Source organism: Bos mutus, chromosome 18 (genome assembly GCF_027580195.1).
Source record: "Bos mutus isolate GX-2022 chromosome 18, NWIPB_WYAK_1.1, whole genome shotgun sequence".
Lineage (NCBI taxonomy): Eukaryota > Metazoa > Chordata > Mammalia > Artiodactyla > Bovidae > Bos > Bos mutus.
The window spans coordinates 47,592,044-47,611,488 of record NC_091634.1 but is presented as its reverse complement, the minus strand read 5'-3'; the positions used below and the strand labels follow the sequence as shown (position 1 = coordinate 47,611,488).

Sequence of the window (19,445 nt, the reverse complement as noted above, 5' to 3'; positions counted from 1 at the left end):
GCTTCAGACCTGAAGACACATACAGACTGAAAGTGAGAGGATGGAAAATATATTCCATGCAAATGGAAAGCAAAAGAAAGCTGGAGGAGCAATCTTCATATCAGACAAAATACACCTTAAAGAAGATTACAAGAGATAAGGAAGGACACTACATAATGATCAAGGGATCAATCCGAGAGGAAGCCATAACAATTGTAAATATCTATGTGCACCCACCATAGGAGCACCTCAAAATATAAGACAAACACTAACAGACATAAAAGGAGAAATTGACAGTAACACAGTAAGAGTAGAAGACTTTAACACCTTACGCACACCAATGGACAGATCATCAAAACAGAAAATTAATAAGGAAACACAACTTAAATGATACATTAGATGAGCTAGATCTCCTTGATATCTTCAGGACATTCCACCCAAATGCAGAAGAGTACACATTCTTCTCAAGTGCACATGGAACATTCTCCATGATAGACCACATCTTGGGTCACAAATCAAACCTCAGTAAATTTAAGAAAATTGAAATTGTATCAGGCATCTTCTCCAACCACAATGCTATGAGACTAGCTATCAATTACAAGAAAAAAACTGTAAGAAACACAAATACCTGGAGATTAAACAACACATTTCTAAATAACCAACAGGTTACTGAAGAAAGCAAAAGGGAAATAAAAAAAATTCTAGAAACAAATGACAATGAAAACACAACTCAAAACCTGTGGGATGCAGCAAAAGCAGTTCTAAGAGGGAAGTTTACAGCAATACAACTCTATTTCAAAAAACAAGAAAAACATTGAATAGACAACCTAACTTCACACCTCAAACAACTGGAAAAAGAACAAAAAAGCCCCAAAATTAGTAGAGGGAAAGAAATCATAAAGATCCAAGCAGAAATAGATGAAAAAGAAATGAAAGACACAATAGTAAAGATTAATAAAACTAAAAGATGGTTCTTTGAGAAGATAAAATTGACAAACTTTTAGCCAGACTCATCAAGAAAAAAAAAAGAGAAGAATCAAATCAACAAAATAAATGAAGAAGAAGAGGTTACATTAGACAATGCAGAAATACAAAGGATTATAGGAGACTATTATGAACAACTATATGGCAATGAAATAGATAACCTGGAAGAAATGAACAGATTCTTAGAAAAGTTCAATCTTCCAAGACTGAACCAGGAAGAAATAGAAATTATGGGCAACACAATTACAAGTACTGAAATTGAAGCTGTGATAAAAAATCTCCCAAAAACCAAAAGCCCAGGACCAGATAACTTCACAGGAGAATTCTACCAAACATTTAGAGAAGATCTAATGTCTATCCTTCTAAAACTCTTTCAAAAAACTGCAGAGGAAGGACACTTCCAAATTCATTCTATGAGGCCATCATCACCCTGATACCAAAACCAGACAAAGACAACACAAAAAAAGAAAACTACAGGCCAATATCACTGATGAACATAGATGTAAAAATCCTCAATGAAATTTTAGCAAACAGAATTCAGCAACACATCAAAGAGCTCATACACCACGATCAAGTTGGGTTTATTCCAGGGATGCAAGGATTCTTCAATATATATAAATCAATCAATGTGATACATCATGTTAACAAATTGAAAGACAAAAATCATATGATAATAGATGCAGAAAAAGCCTTTGACAAAACTCCCAGCACCCATTTATGATTAAAACTCTTCAGAAAAAAAGGGCATAGAAGGAACCTACTTCAACATAGTAAAGGCCATATATGATAAACCTACAGCAAACATTATTCTCAGTGGTGAAAAACTGAAAGCATTCCCCCTAAGATCAGGAACAAGACAAGGATGTCCATGTTCACCACTATTATTCAACCACTTCCACCTCTATAGTTCTGGAAGTCCTAGCTACAGCAATCAGAGAAGAAAAAGAAACAAAAGGACTCCAGATCAGGAAAGAAGTAAAGCTCTCACTGTTTGCAGATGACATGATATTATACATAGAAAGCCCTAAAGATAGTATCAGAAAATTATTAGAGCTAATCAGTGAATTTAGCAAAGTTGCAGGATACAAAATCAATACACAGAAATCACTTGCATTTCTATATACTGACAATGAAAAATCAGAGAAATTAAGGAATCAATCCCATTAATCATTGCAACAAAAAGAATTAAATATCTAGGAATAAACTTATTACCTCAGGAGACAAAAGAACTGTACATAGAAAATTATAAGACACTAATGGAAGAAATCAAAGATGACATAAACAGATGGAGAGATATTCCATATTCCTGAGTAGGAAGAATCAATATTGTGAAAATAACTATACTACCAAATGCAATCTACAGATTCAATGCTATCCCTGTCAAATTACCAATTGCATTTTTCACAGAACTAGAACAAAAATTTTCACGATCCATATGGAAACACAAAAGACCCCAAATAGCCAAAGCAGTCTTGGGAAAGAAGAATGGAGCTGGAGGAATCAATCTTCCTGACTTCAGATTATACTACAAAGCTACAGTCATCAAGACAGTATGGTACTGGCACAAAATCAGAAACATAGACCAATAGAACAAGATAGAAAGCCCAGGAATAAACTCATGCATGTATGGGTACCTTATTTTTGATGAAGGAGGCAAGAATATACAATGGGGCAAAGACAGCCTTTTCATAAATGGTGCTGGGAAAACTGGACAGCTACATGTAAAAGAATAAAATTAGAACACTTCCTAACACCATACACAAAGATAAACTCAAAATGGATTAAAGATCTAAATGTAAGACCAGAAACTATAAGACTCCTAGAGGAAAATATAGGCAGAACACTCGATGACATAAATCAAGGCAAGATCCTCTATGACCCACCTCCTAGAATAATGCAAATAAAAAGAAAAGTAAACAAGTGGGACCTGATTAAACTTAAAAGCTTTTGCACAGCAAAGAAAACTCTAAGCAAGGTGAAATGACAACCCTCAGATTGGAAGAAAATAATAGCAAATGAAACAACTGACAAAGGATTAATTTCCAAAATATACAAGCAGCTCATACAACTCAACGCCAGAAAAACAAACAACCCAATCCAAAAGTGGGAAAAAGACCTAAACAGACATTTCTCCAAAGACATACAGATGGCTAACAAACACATGGAAAGATGCTCAACATTGCTCATTATTAGAGAATGCAAATCAAAACCACAATGAGATATCACCTCACATGGGTAGAATGGCCATCATCAAAATGTCTACAAACATAAATTCTGGAGAAGGTGTAGAGAAAAGGGAACACTCTTTCACTGTTGGTGGGAATGTAAATTGATACAGCCACTATGGAAGATGGTATGGAGATTCCTTAAAAAAACTAGGAATACAATCACCATATAACCTAGCAATCCCACTCCTAGGCATATACCCCAAGGATACCAAGATTGAAAAACGCATGAACCCCATTGTTCATTACAGCACTATTTACAATAGCTAGAACATGGAAGCAACCTAGATGTCCATCAACAGATGAATGGATAAAGAAGTTGTGGTACATATACACAATGGAATATTACTCAGCCATAAAAAGGAATGCATTTGAGTCAGTTCTGATGAGTTGGATGAACCTAGAACCTATTATACAGAGTGAAGTAAATCAGAAAGAGAAAGAGAAATATCGTATTCTAACTCATATTTACGGAATCTAGAAAAATGGTACTGAAGAATTTATTTACAGGGCAATAGTGGAGAAACAGACATAGAGAATAGACTTATGGCCATGGGGAGAGGGGAGGAGAGGGTGAGATGTATGAAAAGACATGGAAACTTACATTACCATATGTAAAATAGATCGCCAATGGGAATTTGCTGTATGGCTCAGGAAACTCAAACAGGGGCTCTGTACCACCCTAGAGGGGTGGGATGGGCAGGGAGATGGGAGGAGATTCAAAAGGGAGGGAATATATGTATACCTATGGCTGATTCATGTTGAGGTCCGGCAGAAAACTACGAAATTCTGTAAAGTGATTATCCTTCAATAAAAAATAAATTAACTAAAAAAAAATTGAATGAATTGGGCTATGAAGTTTTGCCTCATCTGCCATATTTACCTGGTCTCTCGCCAACTGACTACCACTACATCAAGCATCTCAACAATTTTTTGCAGGGAAAACACTTCCACAACCATCAGGAGGCAGAAGATGCTTTCCCGTTGAATCCCGAAGCATGGACTTCTGTGCTACAGGAATAAACAAACATTTATTTCTTGTTGGCAAAAATGTGTTGCTTGTAATGGTTCCTATTTTGATTAATAAAGATATGTTTGAGTCTAATTAAAATGATTTAAAATTCACGATCTGAGATAGCAATTACGTTTGCACCAACCTAATAGTTGTGGGGTAGGGGAATTGCCTTAACATAGTCTTGTCCAAATGCTCTCCTGGAGCTGGAATCCTTTACAATTTTTCAACACATTCTTTCCCCAGCAATGGAAGCTTTCTACTTAGTGGGTTCATATATTCCAGTGCTGTTGTAAAGATTTTTGGAAGCTCATTTCTTTAACAGCTCCTCTTGGCTTATTTAACTGATTAAAAAATGCTTTATCATGAAAGTTTTCAAATGTATACAACAAATGTATGTCCCTTTACTAGAGGAAAATACACTGATAGCCCATACTGACTACCCAAACCCAACAGTTAAGATTTTGCCACACTTGCTTCACTATATCTCCCTTTTTCTTGAAGTCATTTAATCCACATTATAAACACATTACTGTTATCATACCTCACAATATTAATACAAAAAGAAGTTCTGTCATCAAATATACAATTTAGAATTAAATTTCCCTAAATGTCTCTGAAATATCTTTATTGTTTATTTGCTTAAATCAGGGTCAAGACAGGGTCCACACTTGACAAGAGGTGGCTAATTTTTAATTATAAAAGCAATACATGCTCATTGTTAAAAAAATTAGAATAATTCAGAAATAACGTGAAAAGTAGAATTCCCTCTCTCCCCATCACCCAATTTCCACGTTCCACTGTTAAGTTTCTTGCATAACCTAGAAAATTTTAACACATATATAAACATGTCTTCACAAATAGGATAATACCATATATATGTTCCATAATTTTTTCATAATAAAAATCAGTACATCAAGATCTATCTTTAACAGCTACAAGGCAACCTCCTATACGTATGTGGCAAAATTTAAACTCATACTGATAATCACATGTAGGTTGGTTCATTGGGCCATTTTGCTACAGTAAATGTCATTTTGCATACACCTCTGCCCACTGGTTCAAATATTGCTGAGAGATAAATTTCTAGAAATGGAATTGCTGGGTGAAAGTGTGGGCATGACTTTTATTTGGATTGGATACTTGATATTCATCTTGATATTCATCAAGAGTGAAAAATTCTGTTTTGCTCACACTCCCACTAAATCTGATAGACAAAATGTGGGTCATGACTACTTTTCAGATATCCTCTGCTGGGCAGTTCTCTTTCTTTTTAAAAAATTTTATTTTATATTGGATCTCTCAGCAGTTTTTAAGGACTGTTCGTTCAAATTTAAAAGTCCCATTAGAAATAGTTAATACTAGCAAAGCGTCAGTCTAAAAAAATTTTGAGTTCAGTACATACCAGCAGAGAACTAAAAATATCCAGAAAATTTTTAATAATATATCCAGAAAATTAAAGCTTCATAAAAACTCCCTCACATTTCAAATAAGGGAGGCTAACTTCTGCAGTAACTCTCACTTGTGTGGGTCTGGCCTAAACAAATCCCTCAAAGGGACTTTGGAGAAAAGTTGTTTCTTTAGGTAGAGAATTACAGCATATATGGGAAAATTAAAATTTGATAACTATTAGATTTTCCCTGGATCTGTCCTATCATATAGAAGCCACAAACCATATGTGGCTAAATGCACTTAAAATGTGGTTAATGCAACTGTAAAACTGAATTCCTAATTCCTAATTTTTATTAAATGTAAAAATACTAGAAAATATTTAAGATGCTTTGAATAACTTGAGCATGTGAATATATTTTTCCACAGTAAATTTTATGAAATCTAAATACAAATTATGTCTGATAAAAACCTAGAATCTGAACTGACATGTATTTTAAGTATAAAATACACACCAGATTTTGGAGACTTAGTATGAAAAAAAAGAATATAAAATAGCTTATCAATAATTTTTATAATGATTAGATATTTAAATGTTTGATATATTATGCTAAATAAATTATTGAAATTAATTTTAGCAGATTTTTTTTAAGAGAAGCTATCAGACATTTTAAAATTATGTATTTGACTCATATATTTCTGTTAGGCAGTGGTGTTCTAGATTAGAATAACTAACTGGGGAGACTCCATATTTCTGGGGAGAAGATTCATAGCATTCCCCCCCACTGTGGAGGGGAAGAATAACCATACTATAGATAGAACTATAGATATCCTCTAGCTCTTTCTGAGGCTGCTTTCAAAACACCTTAAAGCATTTTACTAAGCCACTGTTACTGGTCCATGAAAGAGAGATTTCCAGCAGCCATCTCTTCTGATAGTCATCCACTAGCCAGTCAGCTTGCAGCAGGCCGAGCTGTGCCGGTACTGAAAATCTTAGCTTCCCAACAGGTGTTAGTGTTCCCGAGGAACATTATAACCGAAGAAATGCATCAGGAGGATTAATCTCTCCATCTTCTGCCCTTCTCCCCACGCCCACGTCCTCTACTTAAAAAAAAAAAAAAGTATTATGGGACAAAAAAATGTGAAACTGTTGCATGGCTAAGTACAAACTAAAAGTAAAAACTGCTGACCCAAGAAGGTCATGGGGAATACCATGAAAATCAAGTTAGCAGTGAGGAGATTAAAAGGATATTTACTTTTGAATAATAAAGCATTCCTTGTTACTCATTTCATGAAGTTAGTTAAGTGACGGTTCTATCCCCATAAAGCAGGAGAGCAGTTTTCATTTGACTTCTCACGATCCATCATTTCTGTGTTTCTCTCAGAAAGCTGAACACCACTGCACTCTCTTTTCACATATTACATATCAGTTCCCAGACTTACTAGACCATAGAGTCATAACTGAGAAAGACAGGTTAGGATGGAGACTGCCAGTGTCAGGACAGGGCAGAATCAGGAGAGGCTAGAGGTCTGCATGTTTTGATTCTCGAAAGGGAGTACAAGCTAAAACAAGTTTGAGAATCTCTGCCCTAAATTTACATTGCTTCACACTAGAGCAACAAATGTCGTACAAAATGTCAGCTCACTTTTGAGCAAATCAAAATGCTAGGAATTCTTTGCACTGGAGGAGGTAACACTGACTAACATGCCCTGTGTGATAGTCCACTGGGCTCTTTAATCAAAGTAAGCTGACTTTAAAGTTGACATATGCAAAGTAGGAGCTTTCCTATGCTATGCTAAGTCACTTCAGTCATGTCCGACTCTGTGTGACCCCATAGACGGCAGCCCACCAGGCTCCCTTGTCCCTGGGATTCTCCAGGCAAGAACACTGGAGTGGGTTGCCATTTCCTTCTCCAATGCATGGAAGTGAAAAGTGAAAGTGAAGTCGCTCAGTCGTGTCCGACTCTTAGCGATCCCATGGACTGCAGCCTACCAGGCTTCTCCGTCCATGGGATTTTCCAGGCAAGAGGAATGGAGTGGGGTGTCATTGCCTTCTCCGAGGAGCTTTCCTACCTACTACTTAAAGCATGCCTATACTTATCACCAAAAGTAGGTACACTTGAAAAGTAACCACATCATTTCAACTCAGTGATCTTACAAACCAGAAAAAATTCTTAGGTCACTTTCTTACAGCTACTTTTCATCCACAAGGAAGGCAACAGTCGTAACATTTTTGAAACAAAATAAGTAGAAAGCCACATTATTAAGAATCTTCAGTCATGATTTCACCAGCAGTCCCAGTAATTTCTAGGCCCACAGGAGCAGCAGAGTTGAGGATTAGGGACAAGTTGGAAATTTCCTTAACCTGTTGGCAGCAGTCACCACGTAGAAGTGTTTCTTAAGCGGGGGAGAGAAAAAAAAAGAGGAGGGAAGCATATTTTTAGTCCAATTATTTAAAGAAGAAACAATAAAAGGACTTGCTTAAGTTTAGCCACTTGAGTGTGTTTAAAATTGATAACTAAAGGGGAAAAGAAGATTCTAGGAAAACTATAGTAAAACAGTCACATGACTTTCAGGGGCATATCTGGAGCAAGTTTGAAGTGAGAAAATATGTTCTCCTGCCCTTTTCATGTGAAAAATGGAGCACTCTAGAATGGTATTTTTTAAATTGTAATTCACAACCCACCAGTGAGTCATGAAATCAAATTCATGGAGCATGATTAGAAAATTTTTAATGAAACCAAATATCATAGAGTAGAAAATATCAGAGCTCATCATACTCTGTGGCGCAAAAGTCACAATATTTTTGTTTCACACATGTGTGAGTATACATATACTTGTATGCTGGCTTTATTGAGGATCTAAGCCAACATCAAAATATTGGAAAGTCACTTCTCTGGGGGACAACTTTTTTTAAGATACATTTTACATCCATGGTTCCAAAGAGTTCTCAAAATTATAAAGCTTTTAAAGCCTAATAGGTCTTCCCTGGTGGCTCAAATGGTAAAGAATCTGCCTGCAATGCAGGAGACTCAAGTTCAGTACCTGGGTTGGGAAGATCCCCTGGAGAAGGGAATGGCTACCCACTCCAATATTCTTGCCTGGAGGATTCTCTGGACAGAGGACCCTCGTGGCCTACAGTCCACGAGGTCACAAATTGTCGGACAAAACTGAGTGGCTGACACTTTCACTTCCAGGCTTTCCTAGGCCCTCTTTCTGAAATGTGGAGGAATCAGCCTCAAACTACAGGCAGTTAGTTCTGATCACTTCACTGCAATGGTCATTGAGAACATATGTTCAAACTTCACGCTGTCACTTCAAGTGTTCACGTAAGTATGAATTAAATGCTACTTTTATGCCAGTTGTTTTTGTTCTGAGGCATTTTTTTAATCAAAGTAATAGGTTTTGACATGAGGCTTTTTTCTCCCTAAATAATCTATTTAGAATCAAAATGTAAATAAAAAACTTAGTACACTTCTTTCACAGGACATTTAAAGAAGACAAATGCTGCTTTTACTAAAAGAAAAACAGATACCTTCCATTTCCTCTGAGCCATGTATTTCTGCAGCAATAGTTGGGATTTAAGATGAACTTTCGATTTTGAAGCTTTAGCAGGCAAATTATTCAGCCACTCATGTTTCAGGCACTGTGTGGCACTCATTCTGCAGCTGTGAAATCAAACAGCAGGTGAGACTTTTAGCTGGGGTTGCCTTTTCTGGCTGTCCAAAATCTGTTCAATTGGTAGGAAGCTGAGTCAGTGGAAGAGATTAATCATTTGGGCAGATTCATGCCACATAATATAAAAAGACACCCTCCTACCTAAAATTCCCATCCTTAAAAGTACAAGAATGTCATCAGCAAAATGTTCCCAGCCCTCTATGGAAGATGTATTTCCCAGTGATTAATTACCACCTCCCACAGTAGAGCTGGGGAATTGAGGCAGGACAGAAGAGGGGTCAGGTGAGCCTGGAATTGCTCTCAAGAAGTAAAAGAACTTCACAGAGAATAATGTCAACTTGTTCTAAATTAGAAATATTTTTCATCACACATAACTTTTCACAGTCAGGAAGAAACAAAACAGTCACGGCCAGGGAACGAGAGCTACCTCAGAGCCCAGATCTTGGGCCTTACCGCTTGTAGTTATCCCTGTATGTCTGAGTACTGGAAAACTCAGTGCTCCAACCCATGACCTTGATAAACCTACTGAAAAGTAAGTAGGTCTTCATCTCCAAGAAATAAGGTTTTATGTCTTTTATTCTGGGGAATAACAACTGCATATCTCAACTTTTTTCAACATTAGCCTATCAAAAGTGATAACGTGGAAATAGGCCTGATTTGTAAATATGGTCCTTTCTAAAACTCTGTCTAGATTTTATGATCCTAGTCACTTGTTTCTTAATTGATTTCCTTTGTCCCTTTCCCTGCTACTTTTTTTCCCAAAGAAGTAGCAGACTAAGAAATCCTGGACAGAACTGGTCTATAGGACAGAAGGACCATTCACTTCAGCAGCCCCGCCCAGTACAGCGTGATTTCCACAGCATCCAGATGGATGGTCACCATCAGAATGGATCACGGATGATAAGCAATAAAGAGTACCTTTTCTCTTTGACCAGCAACCGAGAGACAAAGTCCTTGGCCTCCTCTGACAGCCCTTCAAAGGTATCAGCATCAAAATCCCAGTTACAGTTCACAATGAAATTCATGGTCTCTGCGTCTGTTTCTCCTAGAAATGGGGACAAACCACTGAGTCTACAGAGGAGAGAAAGGACCGTCAGTATGTGGAATCCACACCTGCCAACACACATTGACAAACAGAGAAGACTCTTACAAGGTCAAGCAAAGCTAACCAGAACCAAGAAGGTTCGAAAGAAAAGCACCCGCCGTTGCCTCTCCATAGGAGAAATCCCCAGCACTCAGTAGAGGAAGTGGAAGGACTGGGAAATTGATGGCAGGAAGGGTGTTGGAAAAAGTCCCTTATCATGCTCACTGCATTCCCTCTTGTTTAGTCGCTCAGTTGTGGCCAACTCTTTGCGACTCCATGGACTGTAGCCCACCAGGCTCCTCTATCCATGGGATTTCCCAGGCAAGAATACTGGCATGGGTTTCTATTTTCTTCTCCAACATTCCCTCTTACCCTGAGTAAACTGGGGCCCAACCCAATATGCCCATTTGTCATGTACATTTGACTGAATTTTAAAATAGCTTGGCATGTCTCTGAGACTACCCAGGCCTCAGAGGCCAAAGGAAAGAGGGCAAAGAGACAGGACCACCTCACTGGCTGGCCTTGGGCCTCAATATTCCCCCACCTGGTACAGCATACGCTCAAAGTACAGGAAACAGTTAAACCGTAATAATAAGACTGGGAGCAAAGCTTGATTTTGCTGTGCCCCTGAGGAAATAGCTGAGAGAATTGGAGAGAGAGGAGAATGTTAAGTCTGTGGTTGGCTCTCCTCTCAGCCCGTCCTACCTCTACTTCCTCAGCCCAGAGAAAACGGGGAGCAGAGGGACAAGGTTAGAAGACGCGTGAGCTGAGCCCTGCTCTGTCGGCCCCTCTCCTTCCCACTTGAGTGCACTCCAGCCCCACTTGTGCTGCAGCACCTGTATTTCTTCACCAGAGGGCTCTCTCTCTAGTGGAAGCTGATTTATCAACCCGGAGGTTTCAGGGAATTCATAACTCTGGGACCAGCCCACTAGCAGCAACTGATTAGAGCCAGTGTATAAATACTCCAGCTCCCTCCCCCCTCAGCTGAACTAGCTCTGAGCGGGTCCCACAGTGGGTCCCCTGTTCCCCACAGGATTAGACTCCAGTTACCCACAGCTGCAACTGACTCCACAACACACAGCTTGCTAGTTGCCTTCCTTCCCCATTTCACTTCCCCACTTCTCGGTGTTTCTCTTGGGGACACCTCCCCAATAAACTTCTGGCACTCAGATTTTTGCTGCTTCTAAGGATACCCAAACTAAGACAAATGACCTCCATCCCCAGTGGGAAACCAGGCCCCTGGGCACTCACAGCATGTAGGTGATGACTCCCACACTCCACATGTCCGTCGGGAACGAGACAAACTCATAATTGACGACTTCTGGGGCCAGGAACTCAGGAGTACCAAAGTTCACCTTCAGCTTCTCCCGAGGCTTGTATCTGGGGAGGAGGGGTGCAGAGCACAATGGGAGTGAGCGCCGAGAGAAGCTGGGGATGCCAGGCTAATTCTCGTTGGGAGCTAAATACTCCTCAACCCTTGGTGTCAGCCATGTTTTCTAGACCTCACATGCCGTGTGGTTCACTGGGAAGTCATCACACCCTCAGGCCCTAAATGCAGACTTTCCTAAGTCACTGGGGAAAATAAGAAAACCACAGTTTTCCTCCTCCAGGTATTTACAATCTGAAATGGAAGGAAGATTAATATATCTTATTTGGCCTCCGGTCACATGAATGAGGGCTTCCCTTGTGGCTCAGCTGGTAAAGAATCCACCTGCAATGCGGGAGACCTGGGTTTGATCCCCTGGAGAAGGGAAAGGCTACCCACTCCAGGATTCTAGCCTGGAGAATTCCATGGACTACAGTCCATGGGGCCGTGGAGTCAGACATGACTGACTGACTTTCAGCCACTCACTCACTCACATGAGTGAGCAAAAACTGGGTAGAAGCTGTGTGGGGAGCAGTGCTCTGTTGTGCAACATGGTTAAAGGGAAGATGGTATGAGTTATAGAAAGAGGTAAAATGCTCAGCATCACTGATCATCAAATCAAAACCACAGGGAAATACAGATCAGAACCACAATGAAATCATACCCACACCATCAGAAAAAAACAGAACATAGCAACTGCTGGCTAGGATGTGATGAAATTAGAATGCTTAATAGTGGAAATGTAAAATGATGCAGTTACTATGGAAAACAGTGTGGCAGTTCTTCAAAATCTTTTTAAGAACTACCATATGATCCAGGAACCCTGCTTCTGGGTATATATCCAAAAAAATTAAAAGCAGCGTCTTGAAGTCATATTTATACACCCACATTCATGGCAGCAGTAGTTAAAACTAGCCAAAAGGTGAAGGCAACCCAAGTGTCCATCAACAGATTAATGGATAAACAAAATTTGGTATATACATACAATAGAATATCATTCAGCCTTAAAAAGAAAGAAAATTCTAACACATGCTGTAATTTGGATGAACCTCAAAGACATTACAGTAAGTGAAATAAGCCAGTCACAAAAAGAGAAATACTGTATGATTCCACTTATATGAGGTTCCCAGAGTAGTTAGTTCAGAGACAGAAGGTAGGATGATGGTTTCCAGGTGCTGGAGGCAGGAGGAAAATGAGGGGTATTTGTTTAATGGGCATAGAGTCTCAGTTTTGCAAGGTAAAAAGAGCTCTGGAAATCGGTTGCACAACAATATGAACATAGCTAAAGATGCTTGCTCCTTGGAAGAAAAGCTATGACAAACCTAGACAGCATATTAAGAAGCAGAAGACATCACTTTGTTAACAAAGTTCTGTATAGTCAAGCTATGGTTTTTCCAGTAGTCATGTATGGATGTGAGAGCTGGACCATAAAGAAGAATGAGCACCAAAGAATTGATGTTTTTGAACTGTGGTGTTGGAGACGACTCTTGAGAGTCCCTTGGACAACAAGGAGATCAAACCAGTCGATTCTAAAGGAAATCAACCTTGAATATTCATTGCACGGGCTGATGCTGAAACTGAAACTCCAATACTTTGGCCACCTGATGCAAAGAGCTAACTCACTGGAAAAGGTCCTGAAGCTGGTAAAGATTGAGGGCAGGAGGAGAAGGGGGCAAGAGTGGATGAGATGGTTGGGTTGCATCATTGACATGAGTTTGAGCAAACTCTGGGAGAGAGTGAGGGAAGCCTGGGGTGCTGCAGTCCATGGGGCCACAAAAAGTCAGATATATCTGAGTGACTGAACAACAACTGTAACTATTCTTAATAATTGCTAACATGGTAAATTTTATGTTACATGTGTTTTATAAAATTACAAAAAAAGATTAGAAAAAGTATTCTTGACATGAAGTTTAAGGGAGACTAGGAAGATAATTGATTGCTGCATGGAGAAATTTGATTTTTGCTGAATGACAAAAGTTGATTTTTAGAATCATTCTTGAAAGAGAAGAAAATCCTTAGCTAAAATTTAATGGGCAGCAACAAAAGTGTCCTTCAGTTGGTGAGTGGATAATATAAAGTATGGTACATCCAGACAATGGAATAGTATTCAACACTAAAAAAAAAAAAAAAAAAAAAGAAACAAAGAACCATCAAGCCATGAAAAGACATGTAAGCGTGCTAGGTCACTTTAGTCGTGTTTGACTCTTTGCAACTCTATGGAATGTAGCCCAGCAGGCTCCTCTGTCCATGGAATTCTCCAGGCAAGAATACTGGAGTGGATTGCCATGCCCTTCTACAGGGGATCTTCCCCACCCAGGGATTGAACCCACGTCTCCTGCATTGGCAGGTGAGTTCTTTACCACTAAAGCCACCTGGGAAGCCCTGAAAAGACATGGAAGAACCTTAAAAGCATATTGCCAAACGAAAGAAGCCTGTCTGAAAAGGTTACATACTGTATGATTCCAAATATATGACATTCTGGTAAGGGCAAAACTATGGAGACAATAAAAAGATCACGATTGCCAGGGTTAGGGAGGAGGAACGATAAATAGGTGAAGCACAGAGGATTTTAAGGGCAGTGAAGATACTCTGTTGATGAATATATGCCATCATACATCATTTGTCCAAACCCATTTGTTGTTGTTCAGTTGCTAAGTTGTGTCAGTCTCTTTGTGACCCCATAGACTGCAGCACCCCAGGCTTCTCTATCCTTCACTATCTCCCAGAGTTTGTTCAGACTCATGTTAATCATGTTGATGATGCAACCCAACTATTTCATCCTCTGTTGCCCCCTTCTCCCCCGCCCTCAATCTTTCCCAGCATCAGGGTCTTTTCTAATGAGTCAGCTTTTGCCATCAAGTAGCCAAAGTATTGTAGCTTCAGCTTCAGCATCAGTCCTTGCAATGAATATTCAAGGTTGATTTCCTTTAGGATTGACTGGTTTGATCTCCTTGCTGTTCAAGGGACTTTCAAGAGTCTTCTCCAGCACCACAATTTGAAAGCATCAGTTCTTCGGCACTCAGACTTCTTTATGGTCCAACTCTCACATCCATACATGACTACTGGAAAAACCATAGCTTTGACTATATGGACCTTTATTGGCAGAGTGATGTCTCTGTTTTTAAATACACTGTCTAGGTTTGTGATAGCTTTCCTTCCAAAGAGCAAGTGTCTTTTAATTTAATGGCTGCAGTCACCATCTGCAGTGATTTTGGAGTTGCCCAAAATAAAATCTGTCATTGTTTCCACTTTTCCTCTTTCTATTTGCCATGAAGTGACGAGCCCAGATGCCTTGATCTTAGTTTTTTGATGAGTTTTAAGCCAGATTTTTTCACTCTCCGAGTCATTCACCCTCATCAAGAAGCTCTTTAGTTCCTTTTCACTTTCGGCCATTAGAGTGGTATCATCTGCCTATCTGAGGTTGTTGATATTTCTCCTGGCAATCTTTATTCCAGCTTGTGATTCATTCATCCTGTCATTTCACATGATGTACTCTTCATGGTGGTGGTGGTTTAGTCGCTAAGTTATGTCTGACTCTTGTGACCCCATGGACTGTGGCCCACCAGGCGCCGCCCCCGCCCCCAGCCACCCCATCCATGGGATTCTCCATGCAAGAATACTGGAGTGGATTGCCATTTCCTTCTCCAATGCTCTTCGTGAGAACATCACTAATCCAAACCCACAGAATGTACAATGTCAAGAGTGCACCTTAATTTAAACTATGGACTTTGGGTGATTATGATGTGTCAAAGTAGGCTTATCATTGTTGATGATGCGGGAGGCTTTGTATATGTGGGAAAGGGATAAATGGAAAGAGGATAAAATCCCTGTTCCTTCCCCCAATTTTGATATGCACCTAAAACTCTAAAAATTAAATATTTATTTTAAAAAATCAATGAATACTTTCTATTTGCAGATACCATGCTAAAAGTTTTCTTTATATAAACTTTCATCCCCATAACAGCACCACGAAGTAAGTCTACTGTCCCCATTTTACAGATGGGGAAATTGAGAGAGAAGAATAAAATAAATATTCTGCTGATGTGGCCCAACAGGGATATGAGTTTTCAAAATACAGTCTCCTCTCTTTCAAATTTGCCAAGAGCCGGGCACATGCAAACCTTGAGCCAACACAGCCCACACCTATCCAGCGAAAGTGCACCAAAGGTCACCTTGGTGGCTGAGTTGTGGCAGGAAGCCAGGGAGGGGAAGAAAGTGAAAGCCTTCCTCCGGCAGCCTGTTCCTCCCCTGCACTGGCACCTGCCTGGAGCCTCAGAGCCAAGCAGCCAAACTGAGAGGAGCAGCCTTCCTCTTGGGGACAGAAAGCCCAGGCTCTCAGCCCCTGGACACCACTTTCCTAGGATGCATTCTTATTTCTGTTGCTTCATCTGCCCCACATCCACACCTTGTATCACGTGACTTTGTAGTTCCTTCCACTAGAGATGGCATATTTTACCCCATCCCATTGACGCTGAGCTTGGCCACGTGAGTTGCTTTGGCTAGTGGTATGTGGGTGGAAGTGATAGTGGGCCAATTCCAAGCTAGGCTGTAGGACTGTGCCCTCCTGCTCCTCAGCCATCACCATGGGAAGAGAATGAGAGACACCTGGAAAAGACCTGTCCTCACTGACCTGCATCCAAGCCCAGTTCAACTCAGCCTAGATCAGAAACTCCCTACCAGTGGTGTGTGGGTAAAAGTTTAACAACCAGCCATCTGATTTTTTTTTTTAAAATCCTGATTTTTAGCATCTGCCAATGGTGTAAATATTGATTTCACCATGCCTGATTTTAAAGTTCTATCAGGATGTCACTGAATAGAGTTGAGAAGAGATAGGCCATAGCACACAATAATAACAATAGGCATAAATAACCTCATGAGCATAAATAATAGTGAAATGTAGTAAAATAATTAGAAATTATTAAGGTTTTAGCATGTAATATCTTGGACTTCCCTGGTGGTACAGTGGATAAGAGTCTGCCTACCCATGCAGGGGACCCTGCAGTTTGATCCCTGGTCTGGGAAGATTCCACATGCCACGCAGCAACTAAGCCCATATGCCACAGCTACTCAGCCCATGCTCTGGGTCCCACAAGCTGCAATCCTGAGCCCACGTGCTGCAGTTACTGAAGCTTCTGCACCCTAGAGCTGGTGCTCTGCAACAAAAGAAGCCAACACAGTGAGAAGCCCAAGCGCCACTAGACCGTGGACCCAACTCTCTGCAACTAGAGGAAGGCCACATTCAGCCACGAAGACCCAGAACAACCAAAGATGAAAATAAATATTGTGATGTCTTTGTTTCAATATAATTTCTTTAATTGTACATTTATACAATTTAATTTTTAATAATGGTCATGTTTAACAATTGGCTTACAAGATTCCTTATCATGAGCTAGTGTAAGTTGGGTTCATCAAACTAATTCCCCAGCTGACTCAAAAATGTGCGGAGGAAAATAATTGTTTTAAGTCACTGTGACTTGTTATACAGCAAGGAGTGTATATGGGTGTGACTCATTATACAATACTGTGGCAATAGTTAACCAACCCATCCACCCCAAAGTTGGGTCAAAGTATCTAAGATTCCCTTTCCAAATTCCCAGAGCAAGGCCCTCTGTAATCATAAGGTCACATATGCAGTCACAGTCCATAAGGTTTGGGACAAGCACCTCCTTGCCCTGACAAAGGATCTGATTAAATGTGCTTAGATTCCAATCTGAGCCCAAGACTGGGAGTCAGGAGGCACATCCCTGCACCCAAAATTCTGGAGACCAAGCTTAAACAAGCTATTTCCCATTTGTCTCCATCCTCAACACTTTGATATGTCCTTATTTAGACCCACTGATGACTCTTACCACCCAGCCTGCTGTTAAAATTGGTCCCTCTTGCTGGATGTCAGAGCCTCTGAAGATTTGTACGGCCCCTCTCTACTGAGGGCCATACCTCCACTCACAATCTCAGAGCCTTCTCACAGCTCCACCCAGAAATACAACTGTACTTTCTATAGTTCTTGTTAGGGGGAAACTTTGTCATTTCCTCCCTCTTTACAAACATTTAAACTATTCTGGAGCATAAGGCATACTCTCTCAACACACATAGTCCCCCCCGCCAGAGGTCCCTTCTCTTAAAATCACACTGCCCAGTAAGCAGGCCAATTTGCCAAACAATCCTTTGGCTGAGTGACCAGTTTGCCAGACTGCTGAGGATGTTTTTGATGTTTTCCTTTCATCTCACAGCCAGAACCCATGAACCTGTGGGCCCAGCTCCCCTGAGGGCCATTTCCTGAGCACCGTGTTTTCTGACACCTATGCTTCTCCAGTGCTCTGCATGTGCCCTCAGCACCCACTGGCCCACCTGCAGCTCCTGCCTTCCCCAGGTCAGCCTGCTCACACGCACAGCACATCCTATTCTCAGCCCCCGAGTCACACCAGCCCTCTTGCCTCCCCTCCACGCAGAGTCGTGCTGGAGCCAGTTGTCACAAGTGCGTAAAGGCCAGCTGTGCACATCTCCTCTCAGCTCTGTACTCAGTGATGTCATATTGGCAGCTTGAAATCAGCCAAAGTTAGCAAAGGTTACAGATCAGTCCCATCCCCTCTCCCGCTCCAGCTGCAGCGGGCTGTTAAACGTTTACCAGCACTATCGCCTGCAGGTAACAAAACTTGGTCCATTCCTCTCTCCTGGCTGTTCAGAAAAGCCTTCTCAGACTCCAGGGACCTCAGGTGGTTACTTCTTGCTCTGAATCCACAGTGTGTCACTGTAAATCCTCATTTGGCAATTGGTCATCTGACATTTGGGAGGGTCCTGCATACACGCTAGCGTGTGCAGTCTCAGTGAAGAACATATTGTCCCGCAGTGAGGGAACAGTGGTTCTTGTGGAAAAGTGAAACTGAAATTGTTTGTCGCTCAGTTGTGTCCGACTCTTTGTGACCCCATGGACTATAGCCTGTCAGGCTCCCTTGTCATTTCACCAGGCAAGAGTGGGTTGCCATGCCCTTCTCCAGGGAATTGTCCTGACACAAGGATCGAACCTGGGTCTCCCGCATTGCAAGCAGACTATGCTGTCTGAGCCACGAGGGAACACCGGTTCTGGTGGGGGTGGGGCAAAGAAAGTCTCAGCTATTACAATGGCCTGTGGCTCTCCAAAGGGCCACAGTACATAAACAGATACACAGTACACCTGTGGCATCATGAAGATGGAACCTGGGGATTAGGAAAGAAATAGTTAAAAAGGCTCTTTGTGGAGCAGGCAGAGACATGAAAACTAGGTTGAGAAGCATGCCCCAGTGCATAAGATATGCAAGTGTACAGGATGCATCCCAATTTTATACAACATTACTTGGAAAAATATTAAGCGATTTTTTTTTTTATTATGGGTTGAGTGTGATTTTTAAGGTTTTGGGTTGGGGGGCTTGGTATTGTTAATGAAATACAATACACTGTGTAATGAGGATCCTGAAGGTAGAGTGGGATGATAAGAACTTCCCTCTGCTGTTACTCTAACAACCCCACACTTGGCCTCCCATCCATCATGTGGAACACTGAAAATGCACCTTTCACACCTACACAGAGATAACATCGACCACTTCAACCAGTGGAGCGGTGACCTAGGAAGACCACCACTGTGGTCTTGAATGCCACCTCTGGGAGGCAGGTGCTGGACACCAGAGGCTGAACTCAGGCAAGCAGCTCTGCCTCCATGGAGATAAGAGTCTCCTTTCTCCCCTTGTGGAGAGA

At 40.8% G+C, this 19,445-nt stretch overlaps 1 protein-coding gene across 9 annotated transcripts in view; it reads right to left on the bottom strand.

Annotated features, from left to right (window-relative positions):
* Nucleotides 1-4,515: 4,515 nt before the first annotated feature.
* MYLK3 (myosin light chain kinase 3) overlaps nt 4,516-19,445 on the bottom strand; it is a 57,197-nt gene continuing 42,267 nt past the window's right edge. For 4 of the 9 annotated variants that reach the window (XM_070388482.1, XM_070388483.1, XM_070388481.1 and 1 more), the window contains 4 exons: nt 11,603-11,731; nt 10,186-10,338; nt 9,125-9,257; nt 4,516-7,986 (listed from right to left, as the gene is read on the bottom strand). In XM_070388482.1, coding sequence (XP_070244583.1) covers nt 7,927-7,986; nt 9,125-9,257; nt 10,186-10,338; nt 11,603-11,731 — 475 coding nt within the window. In that variant the 3' untranslated portion in view covers nt 4,516-7,926. Of the gene's footprint in view, nt 7,987-9,124; nt 9,258-10,185; nt 10,339-11,602; nt 11,732-19,445 lie in introns of those variants that run through there. The other 5 variants (XM_070388485.1, XM_070388486.1, XR_011467721.1 and 2 more) reach the window with 5 other exon arrangements.